The sequence below is a fragment of the Bubalus bubalis genome, chromosome 3 (genome assembly GCF_019923935.1).
Source record: "Bubalus bubalis isolate 160015118507 breed Murrah chromosome 3, NDDB_SH_1, whole genome shotgun sequence".
Classification (NCBI taxonomy): domain Eukaryota; kingdom Metazoa; phylum Chordata; class Mammalia; order Artiodactyla; family Bovidae; genus Bubalus; species Bubalus bubalis.
The window spans coordinates 72,305,049-72,324,538 of record NC_059159.1 but is presented as its reverse complement, the minus strand read 5'-3'; the positions used below and the strand labels follow the sequence as shown (position 1 = coordinate 72,324,538).

General features: G+C 37.7%; 1 protein-coding gene across 18 annotated transcripts in view; it reads left to right on the top strand.

Annotated features, from left to right (window-relative positions):
* HMBOX1 (homeobox containing 1) overlaps positions 1-19,490 on the top strand; it is a 195,810-nt gene that overhangs the window by 128,938 nt on the left and 47,382 nt on the right. For all 18 annotated transcript variants that reach the window (XM_045165013.1, XM_045165007.1, XM_045165003.1 and 15 more), the window contains one exon: positions 10,245-10,398. In XM_045165013.1, coding sequence (XP_045020948.1) covers positions 10,245-10,398 — 154 coding nt within the window. The remainder of the gene's footprint in view (positions 1-10,244; positions 10,399-19,490) is intronic.

Genomic DNA, 19,490 nt, shown 5'->3' with positions numbered 1-19,490 from the left:
CTAATAACAGCATTGGCTCTGAGGTGGAAATAGTGTTATGGAGACATGCTTGTTTGCGTGTGCCTGTGGTAAGACTTGTTTTTCAAAGAGCACTTTTTATTTGAAAGGCTTGGGCAGACAAAAGAGAACAGCATACTCTCCCCAATGAATTTTTTAAACTAACCAGCCCCCCATTTTCTATACTGAAATGTTACAGATGTACAAAAAAGTTGAAAAACTAGCTCACTTAACACCTGTTTACCCTCCTCTTAGATACAGTGATTGTTCACAATTTGCTGTGTTTGTGTTATACCTATAAAATAAAAGAATTGTTAAATGTATGGTTATATACAAACACACTCTTTCTCTCTCTCTAGTATTAAAGAAAAAAAGAAAAAGTGAAAGTGAAGTCACTCAGTCGTGTCCGACTCTTTGCGACCCCATGGACTGTAGCCTACCAGCTCCTCTGTCCATGGGGTCTTTAGCATTTGTCTGCTTAAGAAAAGGATAATAATACTTAACCACAGCCCCTACTATCACATCTAAGAAAATTAATTATAATTCCTTAATATCAGCTAATATCCAGTCCATATTCACATTTCTTTAGTTGTTGAGAGAATGTTTTTTGTAGCTTTTTTTAAGATTAATTTTTAATTGTTGTATAGTTGATTTACAATATTGTGTTAAGTTTCAAGTGTATAGCAAAGTGATTCAATTATATATGTTTCAGATTATTTTCCATTACAGGTTATTATAAGATACCGACTGTAGTTCCCTGTGCTGTACAGTAAATCCTTATTGCTTATATATTTTATGTATAGTAGCTTGTATGTGTTAATCCCATACCCTTGATTTATTAGCTTTTTTTAAAATTAAATGTTGTTTAGGCTGACAAATTGGAATTTGTTATGTCTCTTTAGACTCTGAAATCTAGTCACTTAAAATTTTTCTTCCATGGCATAAATTTTTTAAACCATCTAATCTTACAAAGTGTCCTACATTCTGGGCTTTTCTTTTTCCTCTTAGTGTGAACTAACTTGTTTTTCTATACCCTGTGTATTTCACCTAAACTGAAAGTTAGGATTGGAACCTTGGTTAGATTCAGCTTAAATTTGTTTGGCAAGAGTAATTCATACATCGTTTAAGAAGGACATTTACTGATGGCCTTAATTAACTTTGAAGCACATGAGGATAAACTGAATATGTGATAAACTAGGTATAGTAAAATATTAGGGGGTAGAGGTACAGATAATCACTATAAAATTCTTTCATCATTGCTGTACATTTGAAAATTTTCACAGTAAAACATTAGGGCAAATGCTTTGTAGGTAATTTTACCTCATGTTACCACATGTCAAGAGACATGTAAAAGTCAGTTTGTATCACTCCTTATTTGCTAAGCTTGATTATTTGTTAAATGGGTGGCCACTAGATCCTGTTTTTGCGGGTTGTAAATAATCTCTTGGGTGTTATTTTGACACTGGATAAATTGCCTTTTTTGTAACAACCATTTTGCCAATGGTCTTAGCATCCATTGATGATGCTGACCTGAATCAGTTATTCTGATGGAGGAGTGTAAAATCGTAATGATGTAGTCTAGCACTCCTCCACTATTTATTAGCTGGCAGTTTTTCTATAAAGAGGAATTTTCATCTTTAGATATTTTTCTAACGACATCTAGATATGCAGGCAAACCTCTCAAAATAATGACTTTGCTGTTGCTGCCGTTAGTGACACATTCTAAAACAGCACAGTTTAGAAAAAAATATAATGCAAATGATGTATATAATTTTAAATTGTCTAATAGCCAAATTTTAGAAATAAGAAATTGCTAGAATTAATTTTGATAATATATTTATGTTTGTGTTATCACTTCAACATTTAATCAACACTTTAAAAGGTTACTGAGATCTCTCTTCCCCCCTTCTGTACTTCCTTTTTCTTTCCTTTTTCCCTCTCTTTTTTTTTTCTGTATTTTTCTTTGAAATCCAGTGTGTATTTTACACTTGAAGCATCTGCCATACTTCACGTGCTCAGCAGTCAGGTGTGGCTAGTGGCTACCATATAGGACAGTGCAGTCTAAAGATTCATGTTGAGGCCACACTTCAATCTGAGCTCTAAGCAGTCTTCCCAAAGACCTGACTTCTTCGATGATCCACAGCACAGCAAATCAGAAGGAGAGGAACAAAAACATGGCACTTGATCTGTTGAATACGGAAGCTTACACTATGATAGCAAGGGTTGCTGCTGCTACTGCTAAATCGCTACAGTCGTGTCCAACTCTGTGTGACCCCATAGACCGCAGCCCACCAGGCTCCCCCGTCCCTGGGATTCTCAAGGCAAGAACACTGGAGTGGGTGATAGCAAGGGTTAGGCAAGGTAAATAAGGACCTGTGTCCAGGGGTTTCATAAACCTGGTCATATGCTAGCAGTTGGCTACCAGGGAGACTATCAGAGGGATTGTTCATGTTCCAGAATATATATAGCAGAGCAGTGAAGAATTTGGAGGACAAACACTAGTCAACTCTGTCAGGCAATCAGCCTCTGTAAGAGAAGGGATTTTTGTCTCTTAGGTTTGGCACTCAGATCAGTGTTTGACATATAATCTAATCATGGCTGATAAAGGTAAATTCCCACACTGGATTTCAGGGCTGGACTTTAGTCTCAGACAGGGACGTGGATACCAGGAAAAGGAATTCCCTAGAAACAGGAAAGCAGGCTGTCAGGTCAGCGTTGGTGTGGCTGATCAAGATTGCACAGTCAGTTGTGGAATTCGACGACTGGAATTCAGCTTCAACAGGAAAAACGGGAAAAGGCTAACAGCATTCATCCAAATGTTGATTAGCAGGTTTTTTTTTAAGGATATAGAGTCTCCCTTTAAGAATGCTGCTGCTGCTGCAGCTAAGTCGCTTCAGTCGTGTCCGACTCTTCACGACCCCATGGACTGCAGCCTACCAGGCTCCCACGTCCCTGGGATTCTCCAGGCAGGAACACTGGAGTGGGTTGCCATTGCCTTCTCCACCCTTTAAGAATAAGTTCCTCTGATTATATGCATTTGCTGTTCAGTGAAGTTACGTTACCCACTGTCCCCTTTTTAAAGGCTTCCTGTTTTTCATTTGAGAATCAGATCCATTCTGGTGGCTTCCCCGGTGGCTCAAAGAGTAAAGAATCAGCCTGCAATGCAGGAGACTTGAGTTCGATTCCTTGGTTGGAAAGATCCCCTGGAGATGGAAACCCACTCCTGTATTCTTGCCTGGAAAATCCCATGGACAGAGGAGCCTGGCGAGCTACAGTCCATGGGGTTGCAAAGAGTCGGACATGACTAAGCAACTAACACACACACACATCCATTCTAGTTCTGAGTTCTAACTTTCTAGTCTTTTCTTTAGGATGTAATTTGAAGTTAGCTGAAGAAAAGAGGGTAAGTTAGTGATGATCAGTTGGTCATTTTTATTACATCAACAGTAATTAGATATTACCAGTTGGAATTTAACTTTTTAAAAGGTTTTCTTTGTACTCTCACCTTGATTAAAAGAACTAATATGGTACAGAATTTTTTCTAGATAAATTCACTTTTATTGACCTTAAAATAACCTTTGGTTTTAGCTAAAGGATTGTATTTTTGTTTCATAGGCACTTTGGAACTATTAGCCAAAATTACATTAGCATCTAAGAATAGCTTATCCACTGTGTAGTCAGTAGTTGCCTGTAATACATCAGAATCTTCTTTGCAAGTCATTGCAGAGGTGATTAGAATCCAACTAAATGTATCTCAGTCGAGAAGTGGTTAAATAAATGATGATATGTTTGTAGAATGGAATACTGTGGAGGCTATGTAGCTATTTTTTAAAGGTGACTTTACAGGAATTGGATTTATATGTGGTAATATCAAATTTGTAAGTGAGTAATGTAGGCTACTAATGATATAGTATGTTTCTGTTTATATAGGGGGATACACACACATACATATGTAGTTCCATAAACATGGAACATCTCTGGGAAGGTATATTAGGAATTGATAAGAAAGGCTCTGTGGAGGGGAACTGAAAGAAGAGGAGGCCAGGAGTGGCAGGGAGGTTAGTTAATGCAACTTTTTTGTGTCTTTCTAAATTTTGTACCATGTACTTGTGTTATATATTCCAAAAACACATTGAGAAGAGAGGGAGGGAGAGAGGCAAAAAAAAGAAAATTTTCTACCTGTTTATAGCTTTCAAAATATAAAAAACTGAAGAACCTAGGTCCACATAGTTCATACCTATTTTGAGAGGCAGTTAGTTAGAAAATACAATGTCACTGATTTTTCTTGATCTTTTATTTCATATTTTTTCTCTGTCTAGGACAGATAGCTTATCAGAAGAAGTGTAAATGGTATTATCCCTTTGCATATATTCTGAGAAAAAAATGAAAAATTAAGGAAAATCACACAGTGAAAAAGTGCCCCTTTTCCCCTCCCTCTAAATTTAAGCATTTAGAAAAACAACCAAAAAAAAAAAATGTGTACATTCTGTGCCTTTATTCCTGGGCTCAGAGCATTTCTCTCTCTATACCTTATTGCAGTTCTTTCTTTTCACCCTCTTCACTCAGGATCCATTTGAATAGTTCTTTTTTTTTTAAGTCTCTCTTTTAGTAGACTCAGCAAGAAAAATAATAGAGTGGATATTTATTTTTTACTGATAATCCTACAGATATAGTGTAGTTCTCTGATAAACAGACCAATCATCAGAATTTCCCAGCACAACCCAACCCCTGCCAAGACATATGAATAAAATAGGCTGATGGAAGCTGATCAAATACATTTTATCTTGTTTCTTACGAAAACATTTACAAGAAAATGCTTATTTTTAAAGCAGTGAGTATGAAATTTAGCATGGTTGACATCAAAAGCCCCTTTATTTAATTAAATTAAGCTCAGCAGTCCTTTTGCTTGTCTAATTTAAACATTAGTACAGCAGACAGGGCTTGATGAGTTCTTCTTGGCTCATGGCTGTGATTCTGCATATTTCTAAATTAAACAGTTAAATAAAGTTTGCCAAGAGGTTTATGCAGCAAGCACATGAAGTAAATTTGGAGATCAGAGGTAATGCCTCCTCCTTTCGCTGTTGCAGAGTTTCAGAGCCTCAGGGAGATCATGTGTGTGACAGTGGGGAAGATGAAGAATTACTTATAGAGAAGCTAATATCTGTGAATGGAGTAGTGATATCGTGCTTGTTGTCATTGTTTTATTAGCTGATTGGCAAAGGCTCACCCAAAAGTAATCCCGAGAAGCAAGAAAATAATTATATATGCAAAGACAACAGTTACCAAAATGTTAAAAATCTATCAGCAGTTTAGGAAGAACTGTTTGTTTTTTTCCTCTCTCTCTCTCATGGGTTTAGATTTGCTAGATAAATCTGCAGAATTTTGTGTTGCAAATCTTGCATATGTTTTGAGGGAAAATGCAAAATTAAGGAAAATCATACAATGAAAAGGTACCTTTCTTCCCCTCTAAATGTAAGCATTAAAAAAAACAAACAAACTAAAAGTGTCAGTCTTTGTATCAGGGATGGTATGTGCATTTTCTTAACAAAATTTTGTTTTAATGGGCGCCCAGATATAATGTGGAGAAAGTTTCTGAAGAGAGCACAGGTAACACACTTCCTATAGGGAAAAAATAGTGGCTTCCTTAGCCAACACAGAGTGCCTGTGTTTACTTCTCATATACATTGTTCCTGCATCCCACTATCTTTGTATTTTTCTCTCAAAGTCAATAATTTTGAACCCTTTCTTGGGTAATTCATTGTTCTCCATCCATGTCAACCAAAGCAAGAGGAACATGTTTCTAGGTCATATTTGTGTTTATTGTAATATTTCCAGCATGCTTCTTGTGCTGTTTTAAAATACTACTACATTGACAAAGGAAAAGGAGCAAGAAGAAACCCTCAAGAGTAATATAATAATATTATGTTTCAAATTAAGTTTGTTTGTAAGTTTGAAATCATTCAGTTTCTACCTTCTGTGCATAAATATCCTTGAATTCTTTTAATGTAACCAGGCCACTTCTTACTTCACTCTCTTCTCTTCCTCCTTCCCTGTCTCCTCTTTCCTTTTCCTTCCTGACCAATTTTATTTCATCTAAGTTTCCTTTTTCTAGAAAACCTGGAAAATACAGAATATTATGAAGAAGCATAGTTACATTACCAATCAACCTTAATATCAGGAAAGAACCATTATTGTCACTTGGCTTATTCCTTCCATCTCATGATTTGGTTAAGATTCTTTGTTTTCTTTGTGCCCATTTATCGCTCTAAGAAAGCATACCATAGATAGAGAGAGATACAGCATACTAGTTGCAACTCACTGACCTATTTCTTGTCCTCCACCCGCTGAAGCCCTGAAGTTCTATATCCTTTTACCAGAGCAGACCTTGGAGGGGCCCTGCTGCCTCACCCAGATCATTTCTACTTCTGTCTTAATCAGCCATAGTAACAAGTTTGGTTCTGTTTTGGACTGTAGAATCGTGGCTGTAGAATAAAGTCTGTATATTCTAACTTAGACTCCAGAGCCCTCGTTATACTGTAAATCCTGCTTGCATTCAGAAGAATACCAAAACAAGGATTCTGAAACTCTCTAGCCCCATTATTCCCTTTTTACACCTAAACTTTGTTAATTTTGAGTTGGGCCCAGATCTAATTGCCAAGTTATTTTGGCAGAATAGAGCCCTCTTTCTTGAGCTATCTAAAGAAAGGTTTCAATTTAGAGTTTCATAGTGTGTGGGCCAGGAATTTTTTAAATCAGGGATCAGCAAACTCTCCCTGTAAAGGGCAGATAGTAAATATTTTAGGCTCTGCAAGCTGTGTGGTCTCTGTCACAGCTACTCAGTTCTGCCATTAGAGTACCAAAAAAAGAGGCAATATGTAAATGACGAAGTGTGGATGTGTGCCATTAAAACTTTTATTTAAACTATAGCAAAAGGCCAGACTGTGCCACACCTTTTAAGCTATCAGTCTATAATATCTTCTGCAGGTGACAGATTTGCCCATCTGAGGAAGAAGTCAAATATTTACATCACACATAACAGGAGATCATGTATATATTAAGAGTGCAAACAAAAGTGAAAACTAAAAAAATGTTCTGAGTAATACAAGATACACTGACCATAAAGGAACAGATGAACAGATCTGACTATACAAAAATTAAGATCACAAAGCACACCATAAACAAAAAGTCTAAAGACAAACTGGAAAAAAACAGTTGCAGTCTATATGATTGGCAGTTGGTGTGGTGTCTATACGCCAGTGAGAGGAATAACCTGAAAGAAGGACAAAAGATAAAAGTTCACAAGAGAAGATACATTAAATAATTGTCAGAAAATAGGAATAGATGCTCATTCTTACTAATAGTGAAATCTTTTTATTAGAATTTTTTTTGCCTGCCAAATTTATAAATGTGAATGATTAGTAACACAATACTCAGTGTGTTGGAGAAAATTGGGGAAATAACTGGAGATGGTTGTGATGTCTTCTATTAGTTCTATCTTATTGTGTAACAAATTACCCCACAGTTTAGCAGCTGAAAACATCAAGCATCGATTATCTCACAATTTCTGTGGATTGGGAATTCAGGAGTTGCCTATGAGGTTGTAGTCAAGCTGTTAGCACAGACAATCCCCACAGACTGTCTTCTTCTAAGGTCACTCCTGTGAGTCCCTGCAGGCTCCAGTTACTTACAGCCTATTGGCTAGAGACGCCAGGTCCGTCCCATGGACCTTACATTGGCGTCCTGAGTATTCTTACTACATGGCCACTAGTTTCCCCCTGAGCAAGTGATCTAAGAGCCAGAACAACAACACAGACACCACAATGTATTCTGTAGTCTAATCCCCAAAAAGTGGGATGCCATCACTTCATGACATGTTGTTGGTTGCATAAACTAATCTTGGTACAACAAGGTCAATATGAGGAGGTGGGATTCCTCAGGAGCCACCTTGGAAGCTGGTTACCATACAACTATATTGGGACTGTATGTCTGGAGCCTTCGGTCTGTCAGCTGTCCTCTCTGCATAGCTTCTGCTGCAGCTAGGGTGTCCAAATTGGCTTTTTTTCTCAAATGTCTGGTGCCTGGGTAGATTTCACAGGAGCAGCTGGGAGCAGACTGGGCCTCTTTCACTCCATATGGCTGGCTTTGGCTTCCTTAAAACAGCATGGTCTCAGGTTAGTCATAGTTCTTATATGGCAGCCAGCTTCTCCAAGAACCAGCATTCCAGGAAGTCTAGTCAGAAATGCAAATTTTCTCAAGACCTGTGCTGTGTAGTTCAGTCGTGTCCAGCTCTCTGCAGCCTCATGGACTGTAGCCACCAGGCTCCTCTGTCCATGGAATTTCCCAGGCAAGATACTGGAGTAGATTGCCATTTCCTACTCCAAGGGGTCTTCCCTACCTAGGGATCAAACCCACTGTCTCTTGCATCTTCTGCATTGGTAGGAGGGTTCTTTACCACTAGCAACACCTGGGAAGCCCTTATGACCTAGCCTCAAACTATCTCTATTTTCAGCATGTCCCAGGGCCTACCCAGATTCAAAGGCATGATTACCAGGAGGTGTGACTTACTGTGAAGGGCCATCCTTGGAACCTATCCAAGGAATTTGTGTTTAGGAGAGATGATGTTGTCTTACTCTAAAGTGGGAGCAGTGAAGATCATATAAATTGGTCTGATTCTGGATATATTTTGAAGATAAAACTGATAGGATTTGCCTGTGGATTGCTGCTGCTGCTGCTGCTAAGTCACTTCAGTCGTGTCCGACTCTGTGCAGCCCCATAGACGGCAGCCCACCAGGCCCTGCCATCCCTGGGATTCTCCAGGCAAGAACACTGGAGTGGGTTGCCATTTCCTCCTCCAATGCATGAAAGTGAAAAGTGAAAGTGAAGGCGCTCAGTCACGTCCGACTCTTAGCGACCCCATGGACTGCAGCCTACCAGGCTCCTCCGTCCATGGGATTTTCCAGGCAAGAGTACTAGAGTAGGGTGCCATTGCCTTGCCTTCTCCAGCCTGTGAATTAGATATATATTATAGTAGGTAGGGTAAAAACAGCAGAGTCAAAGGTGAATCTGAAATTTTTGAGCTGAGCAGTTTGAAGAATAGGGACACCATTTTCTTGGACAGAAAGACGGCAGGGCAGCAGCTTTGAAGAGGAAATGAGGATTGGTTAAAATATTGGACATTTGTATGAGACAGTGCATGTAATGATGTACCCATTAAGGGGATGTCAACAAATCTGTATGTAGTACAATAGAAACACTATCTGTGATATTAATTGCAGGGTATAATAAGTAAAGAATAATTCCAGTTATGGAGAAAGAAATACATTCATGCATGCATTATTGTAGTTCAGGCTGAGAAAAGACTAGTCTGAATTAGTAAAATATCTCAATTGTACATTTTTTCCATTGGTTTTATTACATTCAGGAGGTGAGAAATAGTATAGCATTAATAGGTAGAATTACGGAGATCTGATTTAGTTAATAGACTAAAAATATCAAATATCTCTTTCTGATGCTATATTTGGCTTTTTTTAAAAAACATTTGCAACAATTGTGTGTGTTAGTCCCTCAGTCGTGTCTGACTCTTTGTGACCCCCTTGGACTGTAGCCCACCAGGCTCCTCTGTCCATGGAATTCTCCAGGCAAGAAGAATCTCCCTGACCCAGGGATTGAACACAGGTCTCCCACATTGCAGGAAGACTCTTTACTGACTGAGCCACCAGGGAGCAATAATTAGGGTTATCTTAAATTCATCTCCTACCTGCATACTTTGTTTAAAGGGCTCCATTTTCTCAGCAACCTGAAGACTTAAATAGTAATAAAAAGGATCTGAATGTGTAGGGTATATTGTTCAGAAAGATTAAAACTGTCAAGTAGGAATCTCAAGAAAATTTTTTCAGAAGATTCTTTGACTAAGTTGTCACTGGGCCAAAAACCATATATCCTTTTTCCCCTGAAGAGATAGATTTTGAGCTTTGTTGACATAAACAAAAATAAAAGACAAATGACTAGCTGGAAAAAAAAATGACACTTACAATAATTAAGGATGGGTTTTTTCCCTAAGGAAGAGTTTTTATCTCCTGAGATTTTTATTTTGGTCAAATAAGTTTTTAAAATATAAGTATCAATGTATAGGGCCTGCAAGTTCCGGTGAAGGGGCAAAAGTCAGTTGATGATTTCACGATACATTTTTCATGCTGGTTTTAGTAAATTACAAGATATTTACAAAAGAGTATCTTGTTTATTTTCAGGGGCTACGCTAAGTATGAGACCAGCACCCATTCCAATAGAGGACCCGGAGTGGAGACAAACGCCTCCCCCAGTCTCAGCCACGTCTGGCACCTTCCGACTACGGCGAGGCAGTCGATTTACCTGGAGAAAGGAGTGTCTGGCTGTCATGGAAAGGTACCTGTCTCCTTTTCCTAGGAGCAGTCTCCCAAAGTGAGGAAAGAGAAACTTGGGATAGATGTGGACCCTTCATTTCAAACAAGTAATTTGAGATCTAGATTCTTTCAAATTATTTTGAGGTAGAATAAGTGCTGTATAATTGAAATACTATTAATCTTACCATAGAGAATTCATAAAACTATAGTTAGCATTTCTCCATGTAATTTGTGTCCTCAGTGATTTAAGAAACTTTAAAATAATTTTTTTGAGTTTAGATCTTTGTATTATACTGTAGAAAAACTCATTGAAGTCTTCTTTTCATAAAAAATGTTGAATAATTGTGTAGGAGGCTACTGAGACCTAACTCTTTTCTGCAAGTGAGGTCTGGCCCTGTTTCTTCTGACTCATAACTTGGAAGGAGCCGCAGTAACAGGACCACCATCACTGTAGCTCCCTCCATATGACTCTGTGGTATCTTCAAGCATCCCCCAGGGGTTTTAGTCTTGGACTTTGATTCTCTCAGTCATGTCCTACTCTTCGCAACTTCCCTGGTGGCTAAGATGGTAAAGCGTCTGCCTGCAATGCGAGAGACCTGGGTTCGATCCCTGGGTTGGGAAGATCCCTGGAGAAGGAGATGGCAACCCACTCCAGTATCCTTGCCTGGAGAATCCCATGGACAGAGGAGCCTGGTAGGCTACGGTCCACGGGGGTTGCAAAGAGTCGGACACGACTGAGCTACTTCACTTTAACTTTCACTTTTCACAGCCTAAATGAGCTTCGTCCCGAAGGCTAGAAGTACATGTTTTTGATTTTGATTTCATGTCCTTTGACTCTAGCACCAGTTCCTGATCCATAGTAGGTACTCAGTACTTTGTAAACTTTAATTTGACCGTAGCTTTAGTCTTCTCATTTGAAATTATGTAAGTTAATTAAATGTGGTTATGAAATGTTCTTTGGCACTAAGCCGAAGAATTGATGCTTTTGAACTGTGGTGTTGGAGAAGACTCTTGAGAGTCCCTTGGACTGCAAGGAGATCCAACCAGTCCATCCTAAAGGAGATCCGTCCTGAATATTCACTGGGCGGACTGATGCTGAAGCTGAAACTCCAATACTTTGGCCACCTGATAACGATGAACTGACTCATTTGAAAAGACCCTGATGTCGGGAAAGATTGAAGGCGGGAGGAGGACGACAACAGAGTTTGAGGTGATTGGATGGCATCACCGACTCAATGGACATGAGTTTGAGAGTAGACTCCAGGAGTTGGTGATGGACAGGGAGGCCTAGCGTGCTGCAGTCCATGGGGTCGCAAAGAGTCAGACACGACTGAGCGACTGAACTGAACTGAACTGATGAAATGTTCAGTATATTTAAGGTGGATCCTATAGTATAATTATCCTTTTCGTCTCCTACCTGTAAGTAATGTTTATAGAATCTTGGTTTGATAGACAGTTTTTGTATGCAGTAGGGTAATAATTGTCTATTAGAAAACTATCTCCCAAGATTAAGAGGTAGAGAAAAAGAATATATTAGGCAGAGGTGAAAAGCATTGAACTTTTTCATATTGTGATTTCTCAATAATTTAAATAATAGAATGGAATTGAATGTTTAAAACCAAATTTAACTTCTAAGCATATACATACTTACATTGAGCCCGCTTCACATTTTTTTCCTGCTGTCTACTCTGGCCAATTGAATGGTATACTAAAAAGAACATTTGACTCAGAGTCAGAAGACCTGGAGCCTGATCTTGGCTTTGCCATTAACAAGCTGTGAAACTTTGTTCCAGTCACAGATTCTGAGCTTTAGCTTCCACTAAAAGGTGGTTTTTCCACAGCCAGAGGTGAATTATATGCAGTCTAGGACTTTTGCAATCTCTCTTCCTGCCTTTGTCTTTCAGTCACTAAGTCATGTCCAACTCCTTGTGACCTCATGGACTGCAGCACACCAGTCTTGCCTGTCATCCACTATCTTCCGAGTTTGCTCACGGTCATGTTCAGTGTGGGGGTGATGCCATCCAACCATCTCATCCTCTGTCGCCCCCTTCTCCTCTTGCCTTCAGTCTTTCCCGGCATATTTCCGAATGAGTAGGCTCTTCACATCAGGTGGCCAAAGGCACCATCAGGGGCTACAGCATCAGTCCTTCCAATGAATATTCAGGACGGATCTCCTTTAGGATGGACTGGTTGGATCTCCTTGCTGCCCAAGGGACTCTCAAGAGTCTTCTCCAACACCACAGTTTAAAAGCACCAATTCTTCAGCGCTCAGCCTTCTTTATGGTCCAACTCTCACATCCATACATGATTACTGGAAAAACCATAGCTTTAAAAGTAATGTCTCTGCCTTTTAATATGCTGTCTAGGTTTGCCATAGTTTTTCTTCCAAGAAGCAAGCGCCTTTCAATTTCATGGCTACAGTCACCATCCACAGTGATTTTGGAGCCCAAGAAAATAAAGTCTCACTGTTTCTACTTTTTCCCAATCTATTTGCCATGAAGTGATGGGACCAGGTGCCATGATCTTAGTTTTTTGAATGTTGAGTTTTAAAAAGCTAACTTTTTGACTTTCCTCTTTCACCTTCATCAAGAGGCTCTTTAGTTCCTCTTTGCTTTCTGTCATTAGAGTGGTGTCCTCTACATATCTGAGGTTATTGATGTCTCCCGGCAATCTTGATTCCAGTTTGTGAGTCATCCAGTCTGGCATGTCACATGATGTACTCTGCATATAAGTTAAATAAGCAGGGTGACAATATACAGCCTTGATGTACTCCTTTCCCAGTTTTGATCCAGTCTGTTGTTTTATGTCTGGTTCGAACTGTTGCTTCTCTTCCTGCATATTTCCCAGCTCATTAACATCACTGCCTGAAAGAAGGAGATTTTCAGTGCTGAAGTTCAGACCACCTTTTTATTTTTGTGATCAAGTTGAAATTAAAAGCCTTTCCTAATGAGAAGGTTGGACCCAGTAGGCAAAATGAAACTATAGAGATCCATTGATGTTATAACATCTGTTCCTTTCCCGACTCTGTTATAGATCAGAAAGAAGGCATTTATTGAATAATAATCTTTATAGGCTTGAGTGGTTAAAGTGAAAGAGTGAGACTTTATTGTACTAAAGACATGACATTTACTATCTCTTCTGTTTTTCTCATTTAGAAATTTGGATCCTTCTAAAAAATTCATTCAGAATTTATCACAGAACAGACATGCATTTAAATAATATCTATCTTGAATTATTTCCAATATTTTACATTTTCCTCTTGATAGCAAAATAGCTCTTGTATTAGTTTCTATTTGGTATAAGTACTGATTGTTTTATTGATTGAGAGTTAAATTTTTTGATGAAGATGTTGCAGAAAGGGAGACTCCTTCCAGGGCCCATAAGTGGGCTCTTGTCTAATATTTGGAAATGAACTGTCTAAGGAAATGCACGTGCTGACAAAACAGGAGACTTTATTGGGAAGGGGCACCCAGGTGGAGAGCAGGAGGATAAGGGAACCCAGGATAACTGCTCTGCCACGTGGCTCATAGTCTCAGGTTTTACGGTGATGAGGTTAGTGTCCGGACTGTCTCTGGCCAATCACTCTGACTCAGGTTCGTTTCTGATGGTGCATGCATTGCTCAGTCAAGATGGATTCCAGGGAGGAGGATTCTGGGAGGTTGGTAAGACATATGCACTGGCGTTTTCTCTCTCCTTTTGACCTTTCCGGAATTCTTCCGGTGCATGGTAGCTTGTTAGTTCCACCTTATCACGACCTCCTGTTAGTAATGCAAGTGGCTGCTGTCTCGCCTGGCCAGAGTGGGCAGTTTCAGTCAGTTGTCCCCTTAACAAAAATACCAGTATCCATTTATCACATAATGTCAGTTTGAGGAAGGATTAATTAAAAAATTGCTAACATTAATAATAATGGGTGATATTGCTAATACATTTTCAGAATTGAACCTTGAAAGCTTTGCAATTCGTTTTTTCCCAAGGCAACAAGAACTGGCCACAAAATCACTGATTAAATTTCACCTAAAAAGACATTGAGCAATTATCCTATGTGAGGCTCCTGTTCAATCTTAGTTTTCACTTTTTAACCTTAATTTTAATTAGTGTGTCTTTAATCCAGAAATTAGTTATCTTTGGCTTATCTTACCTGACACAGTCAGTAAGAAAGTATGATGTAGTTTATTCCAGTAGTTTCAAAAATGCCAGAAGCCTTTGAAAGTTTTTAATAGCAGTAATACAGAAGGTCATAGTATGATCTTCTTTCTGTGAAAATGGAGCTTTTTATTTTCTAACACAGAATATAAAATTCCCTAGCCTTAGAGCAATTCTTGACTTTTTTTCCTAGACCAAATGGGCAAATAAATACATATGCACAGACTATAAAGCCAGCAAAGTACCAGCCTTACTCAAACATATTAGTACAAGTCAAAAAATACTGCATTCTTCACCTCATACACTAAGATAAATTTCAAATAAATCAAAAAAGTGAATCTATATAAATAATAGAAGAAAACATGAATGATTCATCCATATCCTAGAAATGGTGAACTTTTTCTTAAGATTCAAAATCCAAAAGCAATATGATTACATAACTTACAAGAAATATTGGGAGCAGAAAAAAACCATGAACAAAGTAAAATAAAAGAAAAATTGGATAAAAGACTTGCTGCTTATAATTGTCCCTAAAGTATAAAGAACTTTTAAAAGAGAGAGAATACCAACAACTCTATAGAAAAATGAACTAGAGGTATCAGCAGAAAAACAAATACAACTGGCTCTTACACTTTATGAAAAGATGTTTAACTCATTAAGAGAAATTAAAATTATACGGTATTAATAACTACCATTATTCCCCTATCACATTGGCAAAAATCCAACAGTTCCACAGTGTTTTCTGTTCTTTGAGCTGCAGAGAAATGGGCACTCGCATGCATTGCCCGTGGGAATGCAAAATGGAACAACTTCCATGGAGAGGATTTTGCCGGTATTAGGGAAAATTACCCATGGGTTTGCTCTTTAACTCAGCACTCCCACTTATAAAAAATTATCCCAAAGGTAAACTTCTAGAAAATCATCCCAAAGATATATGTTGGAATAGTATCAAAATACTGAATTCAACCAGTACGTCTGTTGGTGTACTGGGTGAATAAATTATATGGTACATCCATATGTTGGCTATCCGGGCTTACATAATGAAGTGCTATGCAGCTGAAAAAAGGAGGGAATTTTTCTTTTCATAGAATGAAAACCGTAGTGTGTCCATCTGTACTATTGCTATTAAGTATTTGAAAGGGGTTTTTTGCATTTTTACAGTTATTCGAATGGATACTTCTCTCTATGATAGTGATAGTCAGGATATAATGTTTTTGTAAAAAGGCAATATCAAATGTATATACTATGCTATCACATGTATTTGCTTACAATTTGTTTATGTATTTGCTTATAATATGTTTTTAAATGAAAGAATAAACCATGAAATAGATAAAATGATTTCCAATAGGAGAAGAAAAAACAGATTAGAAGGAATAAGGATAGAAGCTAGATTTCTCTGAATATACCTTGTTTTGACATTGTAACCATTTAAATATTTTTATAATTATAAAACGAGATTAAATTGAAATGAAGGGGAAAAGGCGATCCCTGAAAAAAAATAACTAATGAAACCAACAGACCTACTATGTGTATAAATTGATGACTTAGACACTCAGGATATTTATCAAATAACTTTATACTGCACAATTTTGACTGTGCTTCATGGGTGGGATACAGCTTAGAAATAAAAAGAACTGAAAAAATTTCACTTTTTATTAATTTTGGTAATATTAATATTGTTATTCAGATAATCTATTTAGATACAGATAGAAAAAAACAAGTAATCATTAATGTTATCAGGAACCAAAATTTTCGTTATAAAAGAGATTCAAACATTAAATCAAAAGAATTAGGTAAAAGACTGTAATCTCTGTATGTATGTGGATAAAAATAGCCATTTATCTAAAATTCTTTATTAAAAATAAACATTCTTGTTAAAATATGATTCACCTATTTAAAGAGCACAATTCAGTGCTTTTCAGTACATTTACAGTTCGGTAACCATCAATCACCATAATCAATTTTAGAACCTTCTCTTTATCCCCCAAAAAACCCTGTACCAAACAGCTGTCATTCCTTCTCCCCCTCCCAGGCCCTTCCAAATCTATGTAGCCATTAGTCTTCTTTCTCTGTATATAGATTTACCTGTTCTGGACATTTCCTGTGAATGGAATCATATAATGTGTGGCCTGTGTGACTCCCTTCTTTCACTTAATGTAGTGTCTTCAGGGTCAGTATTTCGTTCCTTTTTATTGCCAGCTGATATCCCGAAGTATATGTGTTGTTGTTGTTCAGTCACCAAGTTGTGTCCAACTCTTTGCAACCCCGTGGACTGCAGCACGCCAGGCTTCCCTGTCCCTCACCATGTCCCGGAGTTTGCCCAAGTTCACATCCATTGAATCAGTGATGCCATCCCACCATCTCGTCCTCTGTCTATGCCATATTTTATTTATTCATTTATCAGTTAATGGACATTTGGGGTTGTTTCCACTTTTTAACTATTTTGAATAATGCTGCCTTGAACATAACTTGTGTACCAGCAGAATTGCTGGTTAAATGGTAACTCTCTTCTCACCATTTTGGGGAACTGCTGTATTGTTTTCCTAAAACAGAGTCACCATTTTACATTTCACCCAGCACCATATGACGGTTCCAGTTTCTGGTCAACACTTATTATCTGTCTATTTGGTTATAGTCCTCCTAGTTAGTGTGTGTGAGGTAGAATCTCATTGTGGTTTTGATTTGTGTTTCCTTAGCTAATGATGTTGAGCATATTTTCATATGCTTATCGGCTATTTGTGTATTTTTGGAGGAATGTCTGTTTAGATCCTTTGCACATTTTTGAAAAATTTTATTTGTTTTGGCTGTGCCTGGTCTTAGTTGCGGCCTGCAGGATCTTAGTTCCCTGACCAGGAATCAAACCTGTGCCTCCTGCAGTGGAAGTACAAGTCTTAACCACTGAACTGCCAGGAAAGTCCTTGTGTCATCTTTTTATATCGAATTGTAAGATTTCTTTATGTATTCTACATACAAGTCCCTTATCAAATATATGGTTTGCAAATATTTTCTCCCTGTCTGTGGGTGGTCTTTTCACCTACTAGATATAATGACCTTTGAAGCATGCAAGTTTTTACTTTTGATGAACTCCAGTTTATTTTTTTGTATGCATTGTCTTATCTAGGAAGACTATACTAAATCAAAGTCTCCAAGATTTATTCCTGTGTTTTTTCCAAGAGTTTTATACCTTTAAGACCTATATTTGCCTTTGATCCATTTTGAGTTACTTTTTGTGTATGATGTGAAGTAGGGACTCAGCATCATTCTTCCACATGTGAGCCATCCAGCACTGTTGAAAAAACTTTTCTTTTTCCATCGATAGTCTTGGCATGCTCTCATGTCAAATCAATTGACTATATATGTGAGTGTGTTTCTGGACTCCCAGTTCTATTCCATTGATCTATATATGTCTAGTCTTACAACCTATTTGTAACTCTTGCATTATAGTATTGATAAATTTTGCTTTCTTCTTCTGCAAAGTTATTTTAGCTATTCTGGGTCCCTTGCATTTCCATATGAATTTTAGGATCACCTTGTCAGTTTTTAATAAGAAGCCAGCTGTAATTTTGATGGGAAAATCTTGTAATCTTAAGTTTGAATTATAAATAATAGTACGAATTAGTTACGTTTTCTCTTGGGAAAAAAAAAAAAAGTGGGAAGGGGGTATGTTACTTCTCATCTGTACCTACTCAAAAGGCCTGTAGACAACGATCAACCTAGTAGAAATTAAGCACGCCTGGGGCCCAAGTTGTGGTCTAAATACCATTAGCACTAGGAGAAATATCTGATTCCAATCCTGGGGCAGGAAATACAGTGATGAGACTGGACATTATGTTAAAACAAGAAGGCTATTGCAGATAAGTGAGTGATTTCAAAAGAACTTAGGGGCTAACTTGAAGAGACTCCTGTTGTCCAAAGAAGGGAATAGTTTGAACACTAGTAATAATAACAATTGTAATATTGAAGCTCATCAAACTGATTAAAAATCTGTTTGTAATAATGATACTAAAAAAATTACTGATCGCACCTAGAGAATTAGCCACCCAACTAAATATCTGAAGGCATGGAGAATGTAACCTGCTCTGCACATATGAACTTTGATTTACAAGTTTTTCCCTGAGGAAGGATTCCAGCTAATAAATGAAGAAGGAATGATTAGAGTTTCATTATTTTGCAAACTCTGAAGGAAATAATCTGACAGTGATCATTGATAGCTGCTAACATCCCATAGAAATAGATAAGCAGGCATTATGTACCTCTTAGAGGATATTAACAACACCGCTTATGGAGTATCCTTCTAACAAAATTGAAACTGAATCAAATCACATCTCTAGATCCAGCTGCAAGTTTTTAGGAAATATGGAACAAAGTTCTGTTAATCAATACCATGGAGATTCAAATGTCAACCAGATTCATGACGTGAGAGACCCTAAGCATAATAACTCAGTTTCTTCAAGTGTTTAAAAGAAAAACAACTTCAGCCAGGTGAGGAAATTTGAACCCTGACTGGATGAATGGTGATTCTTGTTTCAGTTATGATAATGGTTGCTTATATGTAAATGGTGCTGCGTTTATAAAAATTAGGGTTCTTGTCTTTTAGAAACATGTACTGAAATGTATTATAATAATATGATAAAATGATACCTGGGATTTACCTCAGAATAACACAAAGCATAAAGATAGGGGCAAGGGTGCATGCAAAACAGGAGTGGTGTCAGTAAGTTACTGATTCTTACAGTTGGGTGATGTTTACCTGGGGGTTCATAGTTCTCTATACTTCTGTAGATATATGCGTGTTAAAGGACAATCTCAATTTTGGGTCGAATCACATGGAACTAGGAGAAATGTAAAGCCTTCATATATCACAAAAACTCAACTCTACAATGTTATCTAATAGTAACATTTACTTGATAAATAATTGCTTGTCAATGCAGTGACAGCAGTACAGTGGTGAACACTGTAAACTTGTTCCTG